General features: G+C 55.9%; 1 protein-coding gene across 1 annotated transcript in view; it reads right to left on the bottom strand.

Annotated features, from left to right (window-relative positions):
- Positions 1–23,099, bottom strand: part of LOC119968059 (high affinity immunoglobulin epsilon receptor subunit beta-like) — a 71,618-nt gene that overhangs the window by 22,404 nt on the left and 26,115 nt on the right. The window contains exon 7 of the mRNA XM_038801158.1: positions 7,639–7,743. Coding sequence (XP_038657086.1) covers positions 7,639–7,743 — 105 coding nt within the window. The remainder of the gene's footprint in view (positions 1–7,638; positions 7,744–23,099) is intronic.

Consider the following 23,099-nt stretch of genomic DNA (forward strand, 5'->3'; position numbering starts at 1 on the left):
GCACTCCCTCAGTACTGATCCTCTGACAGTGCGGCACTCCCTCAGTACTGACCCTCTGACAGTGCAGCACTCCCTCAGTACTGACCCTCTGACAGTGCGGCACTCCCTCAGTACTGACCCTCTGACAGTGCAGCACTCCCTCAGTACTGACCATCTGACAGTGCGGCACTCCCTCAGTACTGAACCTCTGACAGTGCAGCACTCCCTCAGTACTGATCCTCTGACAGTGCGGCACACCCTCACTACTGACCCTCTGACAGTGCGGCACTCCCTCAGTACTGACCCTCTGACAGTGCAGCACTCCCTCAGTACTGACCAAATGACAGTGCGGCACTCCCTCAGTACTGACCCTCTGACAGTGCAGCACTCCCTCAGTACTGACCCTCTGACAGTGCGGCACTCCCTCAGTACTGACCCTCTGACAGTGCGGCACTCCCTCAGTACTGACCCTCTGACAGTGCAGCACTCCCTCAGTACTGACCCTCTGACAGTGCATCACTCCCTCAGTACTGACCCTCTGACAGTGCGGCACTCCCTCAGTACTGACTCTGACAGTGCGGCACTCCCTCAGTACTGACCCTCTGACAGTGCAGCACTCCCTCAGTACTGCCCCTCTGACAGTGCAGCACTCCCTCAGGACTGACCCTCTGAGAATGCAGCACTCCCTCAGTACTGACTCTCTGACAGTGCGGCACTCCCTCAGTACTGACCCCCTGACAGTGCAGCACTCCCTCAGTACTGACACTCAGACAGTGCAGCACTCCCTCAGTACTGACCCTCTGACAGTGCAGCACTCCCTCAGTACTGACACTCAGACAGTGCAGCACTCCCTCAGTACTGACCCTCTGACAGTGCGGCACTCCCTCAGTACTGACCTTCTGACAGTGCAGCACTCCCTCAGTACTGCCCCTCTGACAGTGCAGCACTCCCTCAGGACTGACCCTCTGAGAATGCAGCACTCCCTCAGTACTGACTCTCTGACAGTGCGGCACTCCCTCAGTACTGACCCCCTGACAGTGCAGCACTCCCTCAGAACTGACCCTCTTTCAGCGCAGCACTCCCTCAGTACTGATCCTCTGACAGTGCAGCACTCCCTCAGTACTGACCCTCTGACAGTGCAGCACTCCCTCAGTACTGGCCCTCTGACAGTGCAGCATTCCCTCAGTACTGACCCTCTGACAGTGCAGCACTCCCTCAGCACTGCCCCTCTGACAGTGCAGCACTCCCTCAGTACTGTCCCTCTGACAGTGCGGCACTCCCTCAGTACTGACCCTCTGACAGTGCAGAACTCCCTCAGTACTGACCCTCTGACAGTGCGGCACTCCCTCAGTACTGACCCTCTGGCAGTGCGGCACTCCCTCAGTACTGACCCTCTGACAGTGCGGCACTCCCTCAGTACTGACCCTCTGACAGTGCGGCACTCCCTCAGTACTGACCCTCTGACAGTGCAGCACTCCCTCAGTACTGACCCTCTGACAGTGCAACACTCCCTCAGTACTGACCCTCTGACAGTGCGGCACTCCCTCAGTACTGACCCTCTGACAGTGCAGCATTCCCTCAGTACTGACCCTCTGACAGTGCAGCACTCCCTCAGTACTGACCCTCTGACAGTGCGGCACTCCCTCAGAAAGATGTGTCTACTCAATTTAATTAAATTAACGTTCTATTTTTGGCATTATTGTGTGTGTTTAATGCAAATATTGACAAGTGGTGAAGTCTGTGGACAGAAAATGAGAGTTACAATTGCACCATTCCCAGGTATACTGCTGAAACTAAACTGTCCAGCCTGGCTCCGGTTTCCCACCAGGCTGTCTATTCCAGCTGTGCACTCACTGCCCTGCATTTGTTCCAACTCCAGAAACATCAAAATATGAAAAATCTCATTCCTGTTTTCAAATCCCTGTACTCCCCCTCCCTATCTCTGTAACCTCCTCCACCCCTCCCTATCTCTGTAACCTCCTCCACCCCTCCCTATCTCTGTAACCTCCTCCACCCCTACCTATCTCTGTAACCTCCTCAAGACCCTACACCCCTCCCTATCTCTGTAACCTCCTCCAGTCCCCACAACTCTCCCTATCTGTGTAACCTCCTCCAGCCCCTACACCCCTCCCTATCTCTGTAACCTCCTCCAGCCCCTACAACCCTCCCTATCTCTGTAACCTCCTCCAGCCCCTACACCTCCCTATCTCTGTAACCTCCTCCAGCCCCTACAACCCTCCCTATCTCTGTAACATCCTCCAGCCCAACACCCCTCCCTATCTCTGTAACCTCCTTCACCCCAACCTATCTCTGTAACCTCCTCCAGCCCCTACACCCCTCCCTATCTCTGTAACCTCCTCCAGCACCTACAACCCTCCCTATCTCTGTAATGTCCTTCAGTTCCTACAACCCTCCCTATCTCTGTAACCTCCTCCATCCCCTACATCCCTCCCTATCTCTTTAACCTCCAACTCCTCCAAACACCCCTTATCTCTGTAACCTACCCCTGCCCCTACATCCCTCCCTATCTCTGTAACGTATTCCAGCCCCACAACAATATCTCTGTAACCTGCTCCAGTCCCAACAACCCTCCCTATCTCTGTAACGTTCTCCAGCCCCTACACCCCTCCCTATCCCTGTAACCTCCTCCAGAACTGGCAACCCGCCCTATCTCTGTTACCTCCTCCAGCCCCAACAACCCTCCCTATCTCTGTAACCTCCTCCAGTCACTACAACCCTCCCTATCTCTGTAACCTCCTCCACCCCTACAACCCTTCCTATCTCTGTAACATTCTCCACCCCTACACCCCTCCCTACCTCTATAAACTCCTCCAGCCACTACAACGCTCCTTATCTCTGTAACCTCCTCCAGCACCTACAACCATCCCTATCTCTGTAACCTCCTCCAGTCCAACAACCCACCCTATGTACCCTCCTCCAGTCCCTACAAACCTCCATATCTCTGTAACCTCCTCCAGCTCCAACAACCCTCCCTATCTCTGTAACTTCCTCCAGCCCCTGCAGCAATCCCGACCTCTGTAACCTCCTCCAGTGCCTACAACCCTCCCTATCTCTGTACCCTCCTCCAGTCCCTACAGCCTCCCTATCTCTGTAACCCTCCTCAGCTCCTGCAACCCTCCCTATCTCTGTAACCTCCTCCATCTCCTACAACTCTCCTTATCTCTGTAACCTCAATCCCCAACAACCCTCCCTATCTCTGTAACCTCCTCCAGCCCCTACAACCCTCACTATCTCTGTAACCGCCTCCAGTCCCTACAACCCTTCCTATCACTGCAACCTCCTCCAGCCCCTACAATAGGGGCAGCAGGGTAGCATGGTGGTTAGCATAAATGATTCACAGCTCCAGTGTCCCAGGTTCGATTCCCGGCTGGGTCACTGTCTGTGTGGAGTCTGCACGTCCTCCCCCTGTGTGCGTGGGTTTCCTCCGGGTGCTCCGGTTTCCTCCCACAGTCCAAAGATGTGCGGGTTAGGTGGATTGGCCATGCTAAATTGCCCGTAGTGTCCTAATAGAAGTAAGGTTAAGGGGGGGGGGGGTTGTTGGGTTACGGGTATAGGGTGGATACGTGGGTTTGAGTAAGGTGATCATGGCTCGGCACAACATTGAGGGCCGAAGGGCCTGTTCTGTGCTGTACTGTTCTAAAATTTCTAACCCTCCCTATCTCTGTAACCTCCTCCAGCCCCAACAACCCTCCCTATCTCTGTACCCTCCTCCAGCCCCTCCAACCCTCCCTATCTCTGTAACCTCCTCCAGTCCCTACAACCCTCGCTATCTCTGTAACCTCCTCCAGCCCCTACAACCCTCCCTGTCTCTGAACTCCAGCCCCTACACCCTTCCCTATCTCTGAACTCCAGCCCCCACTACCCTCCCTGTCTCTGTAACCTCGTCCAGCCCCTACACCACTCCCTATCTCTGTAACCTCCTCCAGTCCCCACAACCCTCCCTGTCTCTGAACACCAGCCCCCACAACCCTCCCTGTCTCTCTCTAACCTCCTCCAGCCCCTACAATCCTCCCTATCTCTGTAACCTCGTCTAGCCCCTACAACCCTCCCTATCTCTGTAACCTCCTGCAGCCCCTACGACCCTCCCTATCTCTGTAACCTCCTCGAGCCCCTACAACTCTCCCTATCTCTGTAACCTCCTCCAGTCCCGGCAACCCCCCCTATCTCTGTAACCTCCTCCAGCGCCTACACCCCTCCCTATCTCTGTCACCTCCTCCACTCCCTACAACCCTCCCTATCTCTGTAACCTCCACAAGTCCCTACAACACTCCCTATCTCTGTAACCTACAGCCCCTCCAACCCTCTCTATCCCTGTAACCTCCTCCAGTGCCTCCAACCCTCCCTATCTCTGTAACCTCCTCCAGCCACTACAACACTCCTTATCTCTGTACCCTCCTCCAGCACCTACAACCCTCTCTATCTCTGTAACCTCCTTCAGGCCCTCAAACCCTATCTCTGTAACCTCCTCCAGCACCGATAACCCCCCCTATCTCTGTAACATCCTCCAGCTCCTACAACCCTCCCCCATCTCTGTAACCTCCTCAATCCCCTACAACCATATCTCTATATCCTCCCCCAGCCTCTGCAACCCTCCCTATCTCTGTAACCGCCTCCAGTCCCTACAACTCTCCCTATCTCTGTAACCACCTACAGCCCTTACACCCCTCCCTATCTCGGTAACCTCCTCCAGTCCCTACAAACCTCCCTATCTCTGTAACCTCCTCCACCCCCGACAACCCACCCCCATCTCTGTAACCTCCTCAAACCCCTACAACCCTATCTCTATAACCTCCCCCAGCCTCGGCAACCCTCCCTATCTCTGTAACATCCTCCGGTCCTTACAACTCTCCCTATCTCTGTAACCTCCTCCAGTCCCTACAACCCTCCCTATCTCTGTAACCTCCTACAGCCCTTACACCACTCCCTATCTCTGTAACCTCCTCCAGCCCCTACAAACCTCTCTATCCCTGAAACCTCCTCCAGCACCTCCAACCCTCCCTATCCCTGTAACCGCCTCCAGTCCCTACAACCCTTCCTATCTCTGTAACCTGCTCCAGTCCCTACAACCCTCCCTATTTCTAAACTCCTCCAGTCCCAACAACCCTCCCTATCTCTGCAACCTACTCCAGCCCCTACAACCCTCCCTATCTCTCAAAACTCCTCCAGTCCCGACAAGCCACCCTATCCCTGTAACCTCCTCCAGCCCCGACAACCCACCCCCATCTCTGTAACCTCCTCAAACCCCTACAACCCTATCTCTATAACCTCCCCCAGCCTCGGCAACCCTCCCTATCTCTGTAACATCCTCCGGTCCTTACAACTCTCCCTATCTCTGTAACCTCCTCCAGTCCCTACAACCCTCCCTATCTCTGTAACCTCCTACAGCCCTTACACCACTCCCTATCTCTGTAACCTCCTCCAGCCCCTACAAACCTCCCTATCTCTGTAACCTCCTCCAGCCCCTACAACCCTCCCTATCTCTGTAACCTCCTCCAGCCCCTACACCCCTCATCGCTGTAACCTCCTCCAGCTCCTACACCCCTCCCTATCTCTGTAACCTCCTCCAGCACCTACAACCCTCCCTATCTCTGTAACCTCCTCCAGCTCCTACACCCCTCCCTATCCCTGAAACCTCCTCCAGCACCTCCAACCCTTCCTATCCCTGTAACCGCCTCCAGTCCCTACAACCCTTCCTATCTCTGTAACCTGCTCCAGTCCCTACAACCCTCCCTATTTCTAAACTCCTCCAGTCCCAACAACCCTCCCTATCTCTGCAACCTACTCCAGCCCCTACAACCCTCCCTATCTCTCAAAACTCCTCCAGTCCCGACAAGCCACCCTATCCCTGTAACCTCCTCCAGCCCCTACAACCCTCCCTATCTCTGTGAACTCCACCAGCCCTTACAACCGTCCCTATCTCTGTAACCTCCTCCAGCCCCGACGATCCTCCCTATCTGTAACCTCCTCAAGCCCCTATAACCCTCCCTATCTCTGTAACCTCCTCTAACCCCTACAACTCTCCCTATCTCTGGAACCTCCTCCAGCCCCTACAACCCTCCCTATATCTGTAACCTCCTCTATCCCCTGCAACCCTCCCTATCTCTCAAAACTCCTCCAATCCCTACAACCCTCCCTATGTCTCTGAACTCCAGCCCCTAAAATCCTCCCAATGTCTCAAAACTCCTCCAGTCTCTACAACCCTCCCTATGTCTCTCAACTCCAGCCCTTACAACGCTCCCTATCTCTGTAACCTCCTCCAGCCCCGACAACCCTCCCTATCTGTAACCTACTCCAGCCCCTACTACCCTCCCTATCTCTGTAACCTCCTCCAGCCCCTACAACCCTCCCTATCTCTGTAACCTCCAGCCCCTACAACCCTCCCTATCTCTGTAACCTGCTCCAGCCCCTACAACCCTCCCTATCTCTGTAACCTCCTCCAGCCCCGACACCCCTCCCTATCTCTGTAACCTCCTCCAGCCCCGACAACACTCCCCATCGCTGTAACCTCCTCCAGTCCCTACAACCCTCCCTATCTCTGTAACCTCCTCCAGCCCCTACAACCCTCCCTATCTCTGTAACCTCCAGCCCCTACAACCCTCCCTATCTCTGTAACCTGCTCCAGCCCCTACAACCCTCCCTATCTCTGTAACCTCCAGCCCCTACAACCCTCCCTATCTCTGTAACCTCCTCCAGCCCCGACACCCCTCCCTATCTCTGTAACCTCCTCCAGCCCCGACAACCCTCCCCATCGCTGTAACCTCCTCCAGTCCCTACAACCCTCCCTATCTCTGTAACCTCCTGAAGCTTGAGAAACCCGTCCACGATCTCTACACTCCTCCAAATTGGATCCGATGCATCCCTGATTGTCATTCCTTCCCCACAGGTAACCGTGGCTTCAGCTTTGAAGGCCTCGCATCATTGCAAGACCCTCCGTTAACCTCAACACGAACAGATCTCTAATTCATGTCTCAACAGTGCTTGTGATTTTTTTCATTGTGCAGTCTCTTTAGTGTACAGAGCCACACAGCCGTGGTAATTCGAAGGCGCCATCTTCTGTGCAACTTGCTTGTTTGGGGAGTTTGGAGCGAGGGGGAACATTTTTCACTATCTGTCTTGAATGAGCACCTTCATACCTACCTGTGAGTCAGCTCACCTAAACTCTCAGTGTGTCATAGTTGCCTGATGCACAGTGCGCACTGGGGCATTTTGAACAACAGGGGCGGCAGGGTGGCAAAGTGGTTTGCACTGCTGACTTGCAGCGCCAGGGACCCGGGTTCAATTCCAGCCTTGGGTAACTGTGCGGAGTCTGCACGTTCTCCCCGTGCCTGTGTGGGTTTTCTCCGGGTGCTCCGGTTTCCTCCCACAGTCTAAAGAAGTGCAGGTTAGGTGGATTGGCCGTGATCAATTGTGTCCCCTTAGTTTCCAAAGATGTGGCTGGGGAGGGTCGGTGGCGACCCGCAGGGCCGAGAGGCCGTCTTCGGCACTGCCGGGAATTTTATGAATGCCAGTTGATTGTTCTTGCAAACAGTAAGATGTTCATCCTGACCTGGATGTTGCAAGAGATATTACAAACACACGCAAGTACATCATGTGCTTCACAACGTTGGAACCTGGGGGGTGAGTAAAGGATTGGCTTACACCAAATATTTTCAGTTCCCTGCTGACAAACAAGCTGACAGTCTTGAGACAGGAACCCTCTTCCACGATTTTGTCAACGTACATAACATCTGCATAATTGGATGACTGAAACAAGAAGAAAGTATTTATAGTCATATCGCACATTTCAACTGCACAGAGCCAAGCAGCAGCTTTCAAGAGGCACACACACAGCATCGTCCCACAGGCACACACAGCATCGTTCCCCAGCCACACACACAGCATCGTTCCACAGCCACACACACAGCATCGTTCCACAGCCACACACAGCATCGTCCCACAGGCACACACAGCATCGTCCCACAGCCACACACAGCATCGTTCCCCAGCCACACACACAGCATCGTTCCACAGCCACACACACAGCATCGTTCCACAGCCACACACACAGCATCGTTCCACAGCCACACACACAGCATCGTTCCACAGCCACACACACAGCATCGTTCCACAGCCACACACAGCATCGTTCCACAGCCACACACAGCATCGTTCCACAGCCACACACACAGCATCGTTCCACAGCCACACACACAGCATCGTTCCACAGCCACACACACAGCATCGTTCCACAGCCACACACACAGCATCGTTCCACAGCCACACACAGCATCGTTCCACAGCCACACACAGCATCATTCCACAGCCACACACAGCATCGTTCCACAGCCACACACACAGCATCGTTCCACAGGCACACACACAGCATCATTCCACAGCCACACACACAGCATCGTTCCACAGCCACACACACAGCATCGTTCCACAGCCACACACAGCATTGTTCCCCAGACACACACACAGCATCGTTCCACAGCCACACACAGCATCGTTCCACAGCCACACACACAGCATCGTTCCCCAGACACACACACAGCATCGTTCCACAGACACACACACAGCATCGTTCCACAGCCACACACAGCATCGTTCCACAGCCACACACACAGCATCGTTCCCCAGACACACACACAGCATCGTTCCACAGCCACACACACAGCATCGTTCCCCAGACACACACACAGCATCGTTCCACAGACACACACACAGCATCGTTCCACAGCCACACACAGCATCGTTCCACAGCCACACACAGCATTGTTCCCCAGACACACACACAGCATCGTTCCACAGCCACACACACACAGCATCGTTCCACAGCCACACACAGCATCGTTCCACAGACACACACAGCATCGTCCCACAGCCACACACACAGCATCGTTCCCCAGCCACACACACAGCATCGTTCCACAGACACACACACAGCATCGTTCCACAGACACACACACAGCATCGTTCCCCAGACACACACACAGCATCGTTCCACAGCCACACACACAGCATCGTTCCACAGCCACACACACAGCATCGTTCCACAGCCACACACAGCATCGTTCCACAGCCACACACAGCATCGTTCCACAGCCACACACAGCATCGTTCCACAGCCACACACACAGCATCGTTCCACAGCAACACACAGCATCGTTCCACAGCCACACACAGCATCGTTCCCCAGACACACACACAACATCGTTCCACAGCAACACACAGCATCGTTCCCCAGCCACACACACAGCATCGTTCCACAGCCACACACACAGCATCGTTCCACAGCCACACACACAGCATCGTTCCACAGACACACACACAGCATCGTTCCACAGCCACACACAGCATCGTTCCACAGCCACACACAGCATCGTTCCACAGGCACACACACAGCATCGTTCCACAGCCACACACACAGCATCGTTCCACAGCCACACACACAGCATCGTTCCACAGCCACACACACAGCATCGTTCCACAGCCACACACAGCATCGTTCCACAGCCACACACACAGCATCGTTCCACAGACACACACACAGCATCGTTCCACAGCCACACACACAGCATCATTCCACAGCCACACACAGCATCGTTCCCCAGCCACACACACAGCATCGTTCCACAGCCACACACAGCATCGTTCCACAGCCACACACAGCATCGTTCCCCAGACACACACAGCATCGTTCCACAGACACACACACAGCATCGTTCCACAGACACACACAGCATCGTTCCCCAGCCACACACACAGCATCGTTCCACAGCCACACACACAGCATCGTTCCACAGACACACACAGCATCGTTCCACAGCCACACACAGCATCGTTCCCCAGCCACACACACAGCATCGTTCCACAGCCACACACACAGCATCGTTCCACAGCCACACACACAGCATCGTTCCCCAGCCACACACACAGCATCGTTCCACAGCCACACACAGCATCGTTCCACAGCCACACACACAGCATCGTCCCACAGCCACACACAGCATCGTTCCACAGCCACACACACAGCATCGTTCCACAGCCACACACAGCATCGTTCCACAGCCACACACACAGCATCGTTCCACAGCCACACACACAGCATCGTTCCACAGCCACACACAGCATCGTTCCACAGCCACACACACAGCATCGTTCCACAGCCACACACAGCATCGTTCCACAGCCACACACACAGCATCGTTCCACAGCCACACACACAGCATCGTTCCACAGCCACACACACAGCATCGTTCCACAGCCACACACACAGCATCGTTCCACAGCCACACACACAGCATCGTTCCACAGCCACACAGCATCGTTCCACAGCCACACACACAGCATCGTTCCACAGCCACACACACAGCATCGTTCCACAGCCACACACACAGCATCGTTCCACAGCCACACACAGCATCGTTCCACAGCCACACACACAGCATCGTTCCACAGCCACACACAGCATCGTTCCACAGCCACACACACAGCATCGTTCCCCAGCCACACACAGCATCGTTCCACAGACACACACACAGCATCGTCCCACAGCCACACACAGCATCATTCCACAGCCACACACAGCATCGTTCCACAGCCACACACAGCATCGTTCCACAGACACACACACAGCATCGTTCCCCAGCCACACACACAGCAGCGTTCCACAGCCACACACACAGCATCGTTCCACAGCCACACACACAGCATCGTTCCACAGCCACACACACAGCATCGTTCCACAGCCACACACACAGCATCGTTCCACAGCCACACACACAGCATCATTCCACAGCCACACACAGCATCGTTCCACAGCCACACACAGCATCGTTCCACAGCCACACACACAGCATCGTTCCACAGACACACACAGCATCGTTCCACAGCCACACACACAGCATCGTCCCACAGCCACACACAGCATCGTCCCACAGCCACACACAGCATCGTTCCACAGACACACACAGCATCGTTCCACAGCCACACACAGCATCGTTCCACAGCCACACACACAGCATCGTTCCCCAGCCACACACACAGCATCGTTCCACAGCCACACACACAGCATCGTTCCACAGCCACACACAGCATCGTTCCCCAGCCACACACAGCATCGTCCCACAGCCACACACAGCATCGTTCCCCAGCCACACACACAGCATCGTTCCACAGCCACACACACAGCATCGTTCCCCAGACACGCACACAGCATCGTTCCACAGCCACACACACAGCATCGTTCCACAGACACACACAGCATCGTTCCACAGCCACACACAGCATCGTTCCCCAGACACACACACAGCATCGTTCCACAGACACACACAGCATCGTTCCACAGCCACACACAGCATCGTTCCACAGCCACACACAGCATCGTTCCACAGCCACACACAGCATCATTCCACAGCCACACACACAGCATCGTTCCACAGCCACACACAGCATCGTTCCACAGCCACACACAGCATCGTTCCACAGCCACACACAGCATCGTTCCCCAGCCACACACAGCATCGTTCCCCAAACACACACAGCATCGTTCCACAGCCACACACACAGCATCGTTCCACAGCCACACACAGCATCGTTCCCCAGCCACACACAGCATCGTTCCACAGCCACACACAGCATCGTTCCCCAGACACACACAGCATCATTCCCCAGACACACACAGCATCGTTCCCCAGACACACACACAGCATCGTTCCACAGCCACACACAGCATCGTTCCACAGCCACACACACGATCGTTCCCTAGCCACACACAGCATCGTTCCCCAGCCACACACACAGCATCGTTCCCCAGCCACACACAGCATCGTTCCCCAGCCACACACAGCATCGTTCCCCAGCCACACACAGCATCGTTCCCCAGCCACACACACAGCATCGTTACCCAGCCACACACACAGCATCGTTCCCCAGCCACACACACAGCATCGTTCCACAGCCACACACAGCATCGTTCCACAGCCACACACACAGCATCGTTCCCCAGACACACACAGCATCGTCCCACAGCCACACACAGCATCGTTCCACAGCCACACACAGCATCGTTCCACAGCCACACACACAGCATCGTTCCACAGCCACACACACAGCATCGTTCCCCAGACACACACAGCATCGTTCCCCAGACACACACAGCATCGTTCCCCAGACACACACAGAATCGTTCCAAAGCCACACACAGCATCGTTCCACAGCCACACACACAGCATCGTTCCACAGCCACACACAGCATCGTTCCACAGCCACACACAGCATCGTTCCACAGCCACACACACAGCATCGTTCCCCAGACACACACACAGCATCGTTCCACAGCCACACACACAGCATCGTTCCACAGACACACACACAGCATCGTTCCACAGCCACACAGCATCGTTCCACAGCCACACACAGCATCGTTCCACAGCCACACACACAGCATCGTTCCCCAGACACACACACAGCATCGTTCCCCAGACACACACACAGCATCGTTCCCCAGCCACACACAGCATCGTTCCACAGCCACACACACAGCATCGTTCCACAGCCACACACAGAATCGTTCCCCAGCCACACACAGCATCGTTCCCCAGCCACACACACAGCATCGTTCCACAGCCACACACAGCATCGTTCCACAGCCACACACAGCATCGTTCCACAGCCACACACAGCATCGTTCCCCAGCCACACACACAGCATCGTTCCACAGCCACACACACAGCATCGTTCCACAGCCACACAGCATCGTTCCACAGCCACACACAGCATCGTTCCACAGCCACACACACAGCATCGTTCCCCAGACACACACACAGCATCGTTCCACAGACACACACACAGCATCGTTCCACAGGGACACACAGCATCGTTCCACAGCCACACACAGCATCGTTCCACAGCCACACACAGCATCGTTCCCCAGCCACACACACAGCATCGTTCCACAGCCACACACACAGCATCGTTCCACAGCCACACACACAGCATCGTTCCACAGCCACACACAGCATCGTTCCACAGCCACACACAGCATCGTTCCACAGCCACACACAGCATCGTCCCACAGCCACACACACAGCATCGTCCCACAGACACACACACAGCATCGTTCCACAGACACACACAGCATCGTTCCACAGACACACACAGCATCGTTCCACAGACACACACACAGCATCGTTCCACAGCCCCACACAGCATCGTTCCACAGCCCCACACAGCATCGTTCCACAGCCACACACACAGCATCGTTCCACAGCCACACACACAGCATCGTCCCACAGGGACACACAGCATCGTTCCACAGCCACACACAGCATCGTTCCACAGCCACACACAGAGCATCGTTCCACAGCCACACACACAGCATCGTTCCACAGACACACACACAGCATCGTTCCACAGCCACACACACAGCATCGTTCCACAGCCACACACAGCATCGTTCCACAGCCACACACACAGCATCGTTCCACAGCCACACACAGCATCGTCCCACAGGGACACACAGCATCGTTCCACAGACACACACAGCATCGTTCCCCAGCCACACACACAGCATCGTTCCACAGCCACACACACAGCATCGTTCCCCAGCCACACACACAGCATCGTTCCCCAGCCACACACAGCATCGTTCCCCAGCCACACACACAGCAACGTCCCACAGCCACACACAGCATCGTTCCACAGACACACACAGCATCGTTCCACAGCCACACACACAGCATCGTTCCACAGACACACACACAGCATCGTTCCACAGCCACACACACAGCATCGTTCCACAGACACACACACAGCATCGTTCCACAGCCACACACACAGCATCGTTCCCCAGCCACACACACAGCATCGTCCCACAGCCACACACAGCATCATTCCCCAGCCACACACAGCATCATTCCACAGCCACACACACAGCATCCTTCCCCAGCCACACACACAGCATCGTTCCACAGTCACACACACAGCATCGTTCCCCAGCCACACACACAGCATCGTTCCCCAGCCACACACACAGCATCGTTCCACAGCCACACACAGCATCGTTCCCCAAACACACAGCATCGTTCCCCAGACACACACAGCATCGTTCCACAGCCACACACAGCATCGTTCCACAGACACACACACAGCATCGTTCCCCAAACACACAGCATCGTTCCCCAGACACACACAGCATCGTTCCACAGCCACACACAGCATCGTCCCACAGCCACACACAGCATCGTTCCACAGCCACACACAGCATCGTTCCACAGCCACACACAGCATCGTTCCCCAGCCACACACACAGCATCGTTCCCCAGCCACACACAGCATCGTTCCACAGCCACACACAGCATCGTTCCCCAGCCACACACACAGCATCGTTCCCCAGCCACACACAGCATCGTTCCCCAGCCACACACACAGCATCGTTCCACAGCCACACACACAGCATCGTTCCCCAGCCACACACAGCATCGTTCCACAGCCACACACACAGCATCGTTCCCCAGCCACACACAGCATCGTTCCACAGCCACACACAGCATCGTTCCACAGACACACACACAGCATCGTTCCACAGCCACACACACAGCATCGTTCCACAGCCACACACACAGCATCGTTCCACAGCCACACACAGCATCGTTCCACAGCCACACACACAGCATCGTTCCACAGCCACACACACAGCATCGTTCCACAGCCACACACAGCATCGTTCCACAGCCACACACACAGCATTGTTCCACAGCCACACACAGCATCGTCCCACAGCCACACACAGCATCGTTCCACAGCCACACACAGCATCGTTCCCCAAACACACACAGCATCGTTCCACAGCCACACACACAGCATCGTTCCACAGCCACACACAGCATCGTTCCCCAGCCACACACAGCATCGTTCCACAGCCACACACAGCATCGTTCCCCAGACACACACAGCATCATTCCCCAGACACACACAGCATCGTTCCCCAGACACACACACAGCATCGTTCCACAGCCACACACAGCATCGTTCCACAGCCACACACACGATCGTTCCCTAGCCACACACAGCATCGTTCCCCAGCCACACACACAGCATCGTTCCCCAGCCACACACAGCATCGTTCCCCAGCCACACACAGCATCGTTCCCCAGCCACACACAGCATCGTTCCCCAGCCACACACACAGCATCGTTACCCAGCCACACACACAGCATCGTTCCCCAGCCACACACACAGCATCGTTCCACAGCCACACACAGCATCGTTCCACAGCCACACACACAGCATCGTTCCCCAGACACACACAGCATCGTCCCACAGCCACACACAGCATCGTTCCACAGCCACACACAGCATCGTTCCACAGCCACACACACAGCATCGTTCCACAGCCACACACACAGCATCGTTCCCCAGACACACACAGCATCGTTCCCCAGACACACACAGCATCGTTCCCCAGACACACACAGAATCGTTCCAAAGCCACACACAGCATCGTTCCACAGCCACACACACAGCATCGTTCCACAGCCACACACAGCATCGTTCCACAGCCACACACAGCATCGTTCCACAGCCACACACACAGCATCGTTCCCCAGACACACACACAGCATCGTTCCACAGCCACACACACAGCATCGTTCCACAGACACACACACAGCATCGTTCCACAGCCACACAGCATCGTTCCACAGCCACACACAGCATCGTTCCACAGCCACACACACAGCATCGTTCCCCAGACACACACACAGCATCGTTCCCCAGACACACACACAGCATCGTTCCCCAGCCACACACAGCATCGTTCCACAGCCACACACACAGCATCGTTCCACAGCCACACACAGCATCGTTCCCCAGCCACACACAGCATCGTTCCCCAGCCACACACACAGCATCGTTCCACAGCCACACACAGCATCGTTCCACAGCCACACACAGCATCGTTCCACAGCCACACACAGCATCGTTCCCCAGCCACACACACAGCATCGTTCCACAGCCACACACACAGCATCGTTCCACAGCCACACAGCATCGTTCCACAGCCACACACAGCATCGTTCCACAGCCACACACACAGCATCGTTCCCCAGACACACACACAGCATCGTTCCACAGACACACACACAGCATCGTTCCACAGGGACACACAGCATCGTTCCACAGCCACACACAGCATCGTTCCACAGCCACACACAGCATCGTTCCCCAGCCACACACACAGCATCGTTCCACAGCCACACACACAGCATCGTTCCACAGCCACACACACAGCATCGTTCCACAGCCACACACACAGCATCGTTCCACAGCCACACACACAGCATCGTTCCACAGCCACACACAGCATCGTTCCACAGCCACACACAGCATCGTTCCACAGCCACACACAGCATCGTCCCACAGCCACACACACAGCATCGTCCCACAGACACACACACAGCATCGTTCCACAGACACACACAGCATCGTTCCACAGACACACACAGCATCGTTCCACAGACACACACACAGCATCGTTCCACAGCCCCACACAGCATCGTTCCACAGCCCCACACAGCATCGTTCCACAGCCACACACACAGCATCGTTCCACAGCCACACACACAGCATCGTCCCACAGGGACACACAGCATCGTTCCACAGCCACACACACAGCATCGTTCCACAGCCACACACAGAGCATCGTTCCACAGCCACACACACAGCATCGTTCCACAGACACACACACAGCATCGTTCCACAGCCACACACACAGCATCGTTCCACAGCCACACACAGCATCGTTCCACAGCCACACACACAGCATCGTTCCACAGCCACACACAGCATCGTCCCACAGGGACACACAGCATCGTTCCACAGACACACACAGCATCGTTCCCCAGCCACACACACAGCATCGTTCCACAGCCACACACACAGCATCGTTCCCCAGCCACACACACAGCATCGTTCCCCAGCCACACACAGCATCGTTCCCCAGCCACACACACAGCAACGTCCCACAGCCACACACAGCATCGTTCCACAGACACACACAGCATCGTTCCACAGCCACACACACAGCATCGTTCCACAGACACACACACAGCATCGTTCCACAGCCACACACACAGCATCGTTCCACAGACACACACACAGCATCGTTCCACAGCCACACACACAGCATCGTTCCCCAGCCACACACACAGCATCGTCCCACAGCCACACACAGCATCATTCCCCAGCCACACACAGCATCATTCCACAGCCACACACACAGCATCCTTCCCCAGCCACACACACAGCATCGTTCCACAGTCACACACACAGCATCGTTCCCCAGCCACACACACAGCATCGTTCCCCAGCCACACACACAGCATCGTTCCACAGCCACACACAGCATCGTTCCCCAAACACACAGCATCGTTCCCCAGACACACACAGCATCGTTCCACAGCCACACACAGCATCGTTCCACAGACACACACACAGCATCGTTCCCCAAACACACAGCATCGTTCCCCAGACACACACAGCATCGTTCCACAGCCACACACAGCATCGTCCCACAGCCACACACAGCATCGTTCCACAGCCACACACAGCATCGTTCCACAGCCACACACAGCATCGTTCCCCAGCCACACACACAGCATCGTTCCCCAGCCACACACAGCATCGTTCCACAGCCACACACAGCATCGTTCCCCAGCCACACACACAGCATCGTTCCCCAGCCACACACAGCATCGTTCCCCAGCCACACACACAGCATCGTTCCACAGCCACACACACAGCATCGTTCCCCAGCCACACACAGCATCGTTCCACAGCCACACACACAGCATCGTTCCCCAGCCACACACAGCATCGTTCCACAGCCACACACAGCATCGTTCCACAGACACACACACAGCATCGTTCCACAGCCACACACACAGCATCGTTCCACAGCCACACACACAGCATCGTTCCACAGCCACACACACAGCATCGTTCCACAGCCACACACAGCATCGTTCCACAGCCACACACACAGCATTGTTCCACAGCCACACACAGCATCGTCCCACAGCCACACACAGCATCGTTCCACAGCCACACACAGCATCGTTCCACAGCCACACACAGCATCGTTCCACAGCCACACACAGCATCGTTCCACAGCCACACACACAGCATCGTTCCACAGACACACACAGCATCGTTCCACAGCCACACACAGTATCGTTCCCCAGACACACACACAGCATCGTTCCACAGACACACACAGCATCGTTCCACAGCCACACACAGCATCGTTCCACAGCCACACACAGCATCGTTCCACAGCCACACACAGCATCATTCCACAGCCACACACACAGCATCGTTCCACAGCCACACACACAGCATCGTTCCCCAGCCACACACAGCATCGTTCCACAGCCACACACAGCATCGTTCCCCAGACACACACAGCATCGTTCCCCAGACACACACAGCATCGTTCCACAGCCACACACAGCATCGTTCCACAGACACACACACAGCATCGTTCAACAGACACACACACAGCATCGTTCCACAGCCACACACAGCATCGTTCCACAGCCACACACACGATCGTTCCCTAGCCACACACAGCATCGTTCCCCAGCCACACACACAGCATCGTTCCCCAGCCACACACAGCATCGTTCCCCAGCCACACACAGCATCGTTCCCCAGCCACACACAGCATCGTTCCCCAGCCACACACACAGCATCGTTACCCAGCCACACACACAGCATCGTTCCCCAGCCACACACAGCATCGTTCCCCAGCCACACACACAGCATCGTTCCACAGCCACACACACAGCATCGTTCCCCAGCCACACACAGCATCGTTCCACAGCCACACACAGCATCGTTCCACAGACACACACACAGCATCGTTCCACAGCCACACACACAGCATCGTTCCACAGCCACACACACAGCATCGTTCCACAGCCACACACAGCATCGTTCCACAGCCACACACACAGCATCGTTCCACAGCCACACACACAGCATCGTTCCACAGCCACACACACAGCATCGTTCCACAGCCACACACAGCATCGTTCCACAGACACACACACAGCATCGTTCCACAGCCACACACACAGCATCGTCCCACAGCCACACACAGCATCGTTCCACAGCCACACACAGCATCGTTCCACAGCCACACACACAGCATCGTTCCCCAGCCACACACAGCATCGTTCCACAGCCACACACACAGCATCGTTCCACAGCCACACACACAGCATCGTTCCACAGCCACACACAGCATCGTTCCCCAGACACACACACAGCATCGTTCCACAGACACACACAGCATCGTTCCACAGCCACACACAGCATCGTTCCACAGCCACACACAGCATCGTTCCACAGCCACACACAGCATCATTCCACAGCCACACACACAGCATCGTTCCACAGCCACACACACAGCATCGTTCCCCAGCCACACACAGCATCGTTCCACAGCCACACACAGCATCGTTCCCCAGACACACACAGCATCGTTCCCCAGACACACACAGCATCGTTCCCCAGACACACGCACAGCATCATTCCCCAGACACACACAGCATCGTTCCCCAGACACACACACAGCATCGTTCCACAGCCACACACAGCATCGTTCCACAGCCACACACACGATCGTTCCCTAGCCACACACAGCATCGTTCCCCAGCCACACACACAGCATCGTTCCCCAGCCACACACAGCATCGTTCCCCAGCCACACACAGCATCGTTCCCCAGCCACACACAGCATCGTTCCCCAGCCACACACACAGCATCGTTACCCAGCCACACACACAGCATCGTTCCCCAGCCACACACAGCATCGTTCCCCAGCCACACACACAGCATCGTTCCACAGCCACACACAGCATCGTTCCACAGCCACACACACAGCATCGTTCCCCAGACACACACAGCATCGTCCCACAGCCACACACAGCATCGTTCCACAGCCACACACAGCATCGTTCCACAGCCACACACACAGCATCGTTCCACAGCCACACACACAGCATCGTTCCCCAGACACACACAGCATCGTTCCCCAGACACACACAGCATCGTTCCCCAGACACACACAGCATCGTTCCACAGCCACACACAGCATCGTTCCACAGCCACACACACAGCATCGTTCCACAGCCACACACAGCATCGTTCCACAGCCACACACAGCATCGTTCCACAGCCACACACACAGCATCGTTCCCCAGACACACACACAGCATCGTTCCACAGCCACACACAGCATCGTTCCCCAGCCACACACACAGCATCGTTCCACAGCCACACACAGCATCGTTCCACAGCCACACACAGCATCGTTCCACAGCCACACACAGCATCGTTCCCCAGCCACACACACAGCATCGTTCCACAGCCACACACACAGCATCGTTCCACAGACACACACACAGCATCGTTCCACAGCCACACAGCATCGTTCCACAGCCACACACAGCATCGTTCCACAGCCACACACACAGCATCGTTCCCCAGACACACACACAGCATCGTTCCCCAGACACACACACAGCATCGTTCCCCAGCCACACACAGCATCGTTCCACAGCCACACACACAGCATCGTTCCACAGCCACACACAGCATCGTTCCCCAGCCACACACAGCATCGTTCCCCAGCCACACACACAGCATCGTTCCACAGCCACACACAGCATCGTTCCACAGCCACACACAGCATCGTTCCACAGCCACACACAGCATCGTTCCCCAGCCACACACACAGCATCGTTCCACAGCCACACACACAGCATCGTTCCACAGCCACACAGCATCGTTCCACAGCCACACACAGCATCGTTCCCCAAACACACAGCATCGTTCCACAGCCACACACACAGCATCGTTCCACAGCCACACACACAGCATCGTTCCACAGCCACACACAGCATCGTTCCACAGCCACACACAGCATCGTTCCACAGCCACACACACAGCATCGTTCCCCAGACACACACACAGCATCGTTCCACAGACACACACACAGCATCGTTCCACAGGGACACACAGCATCGTTCCACAGCCACACACAGCATCGTTCCACAGCCACACACAGCATCGTTCCCCAGCCACACACACAGCATCGTTCCACAGCCACACACACAGCATCGTTCCACAGCCACACACACAGCATCGTTCCACAGCCACACACACAGCATCGTTCCACAGCCACACACACAGCATCGTTCCACAGCCACACACAGCATCGTTCCACAGACACACACAGCATCGTTCCACAGACACACACAGCATCGTTCCACAGACACACACACAGCATCGTTCCACAGCCCCACACAGCATCGTTCCACAGCCCCACACAGCATCGTTCCACAGCCACACACACAGCATCGTTCCACAGCCACACACACAGCATCGTCCCACAGGGACACACAGCATCGTTCCACAGCCACACACACAGCATCGTTCCACAGCCACACACAGAGCATCGTTCCACAGCCACACACACAGCATCGTTCCACAGACACACACACAGCATCGTTCCACAGCCACACACACAGCATCGTTCCACAGCCACACACAGCATCGTTCCACAGCCACACACACAGCATCGTTCCACAGCCACACACAGCATCGTCCCACAGGGACACACAGCATCGTTCCACAGCCACACACAGCATCGTTCCCCAGCCACACACACAGCATCGTTCCACAGCCACACACACAGCATCGTTCCCCAGACACACACACAGCATCGTTCCACAGCCACACACACAGCATCGTTCCACAGACACACACACAGCATCCTTCCCCAGCCACACACACAGCATCGTTCCACAGCCACACACAGCATCGTTCCACAGCCACACACAGCATCGTTCCACAGCCACACACAGCATCGTTCCCCAGCCACACACAGCATCCTTCCCCAGCCACACACACAGCATCGTTCCACAGCCACACACAGCATCGTTCCACAGCCACACACACAGCATCGTTCCACAGCCACACACACAGCATCGTTCCCCAGACACGCACACAGCATCGTTCCACAGCCAGACACACAGCATCGTTCCACAGCCACGCACACAGCATCGTTCCACAGACACACACAGCATCGTTCCACAGCCACACACACAGCATCGTTCCCCAGCCACACACACAGCATCGTTCCACAGCCACACACACAGCATCGTTCCACAGCCACACACACAGCATCGTTCCCCAGCCACACACACAGCATCGTTCCACAGCCACGCACACAGCATCGTTCCACAGACACACACAGCATCGTTCCACAGCCACACACACAGCATCGTTCCACAGCCACACACACAGCATCGTTCCACAGCCACACACACAGCATCGTTCCACAGCCACGCACACAGCATCGTTCCACAGACACACACACAGCATCGTTCCCCAGCCACACACAGCATCGTTCCCCAGCCACACACACAGCATCGTTCCACAGCCACACAGCATCGTTCCACAGCCACACACAGCATCGTTCCACAGCCACACACACAGCATCGTTCCCCAGACACACACACAGCATCGTTCCCCAGACACACACACAGCATCGTTCCCCAGCCACACACAGCATCGTTCCACAGCCACACACACAGCATCGTTCCACAGCCACACACAGCATCGTTCCCCAGCCACACACAGCATCGTTCCCTAGCCACACACACAGCATCGTTCCACAGCCACACACAGCATCGTTCCACAGCCACACACAGCATCGTTCCACAGCCACACACAGCATCGTTCCCCAGCCACACACACAGCATCGTTCCACAGCCACACACACAGCATCGTTCCACAGCCACACAGCATCGTTCCACAGCCACACACAGCATCGTTCCACAGCCACACACACAGCATCGTTCCCCAGACACACACACAGCATCGTTCCACAGACACACACACAGCATCGTTCCACAGGGACACACAGCATCGTTCCACAGCCACACACAGCATCGTTCCACAGCCACACACAGCATCGTTCCCCAGCCACACACACAGCATCGTTCCACAGCCACACACACAGCATCGTTCCACAGCCACACACACAG

This window comes from Scyliorhinus canicula, chromosome 6 (assembly GCF_902713615.1).
Source record: "Scyliorhinus canicula chromosome 6, sScyCan1.1, whole genome shotgun sequence".
NCBI classification, from domain to species: Eukaryota; Metazoa; Chordata; class Chondrichthyes; order Carcharhiniformes; family Scyliorhinidae; genus Scyliorhinus; species Scyliorhinus canicula.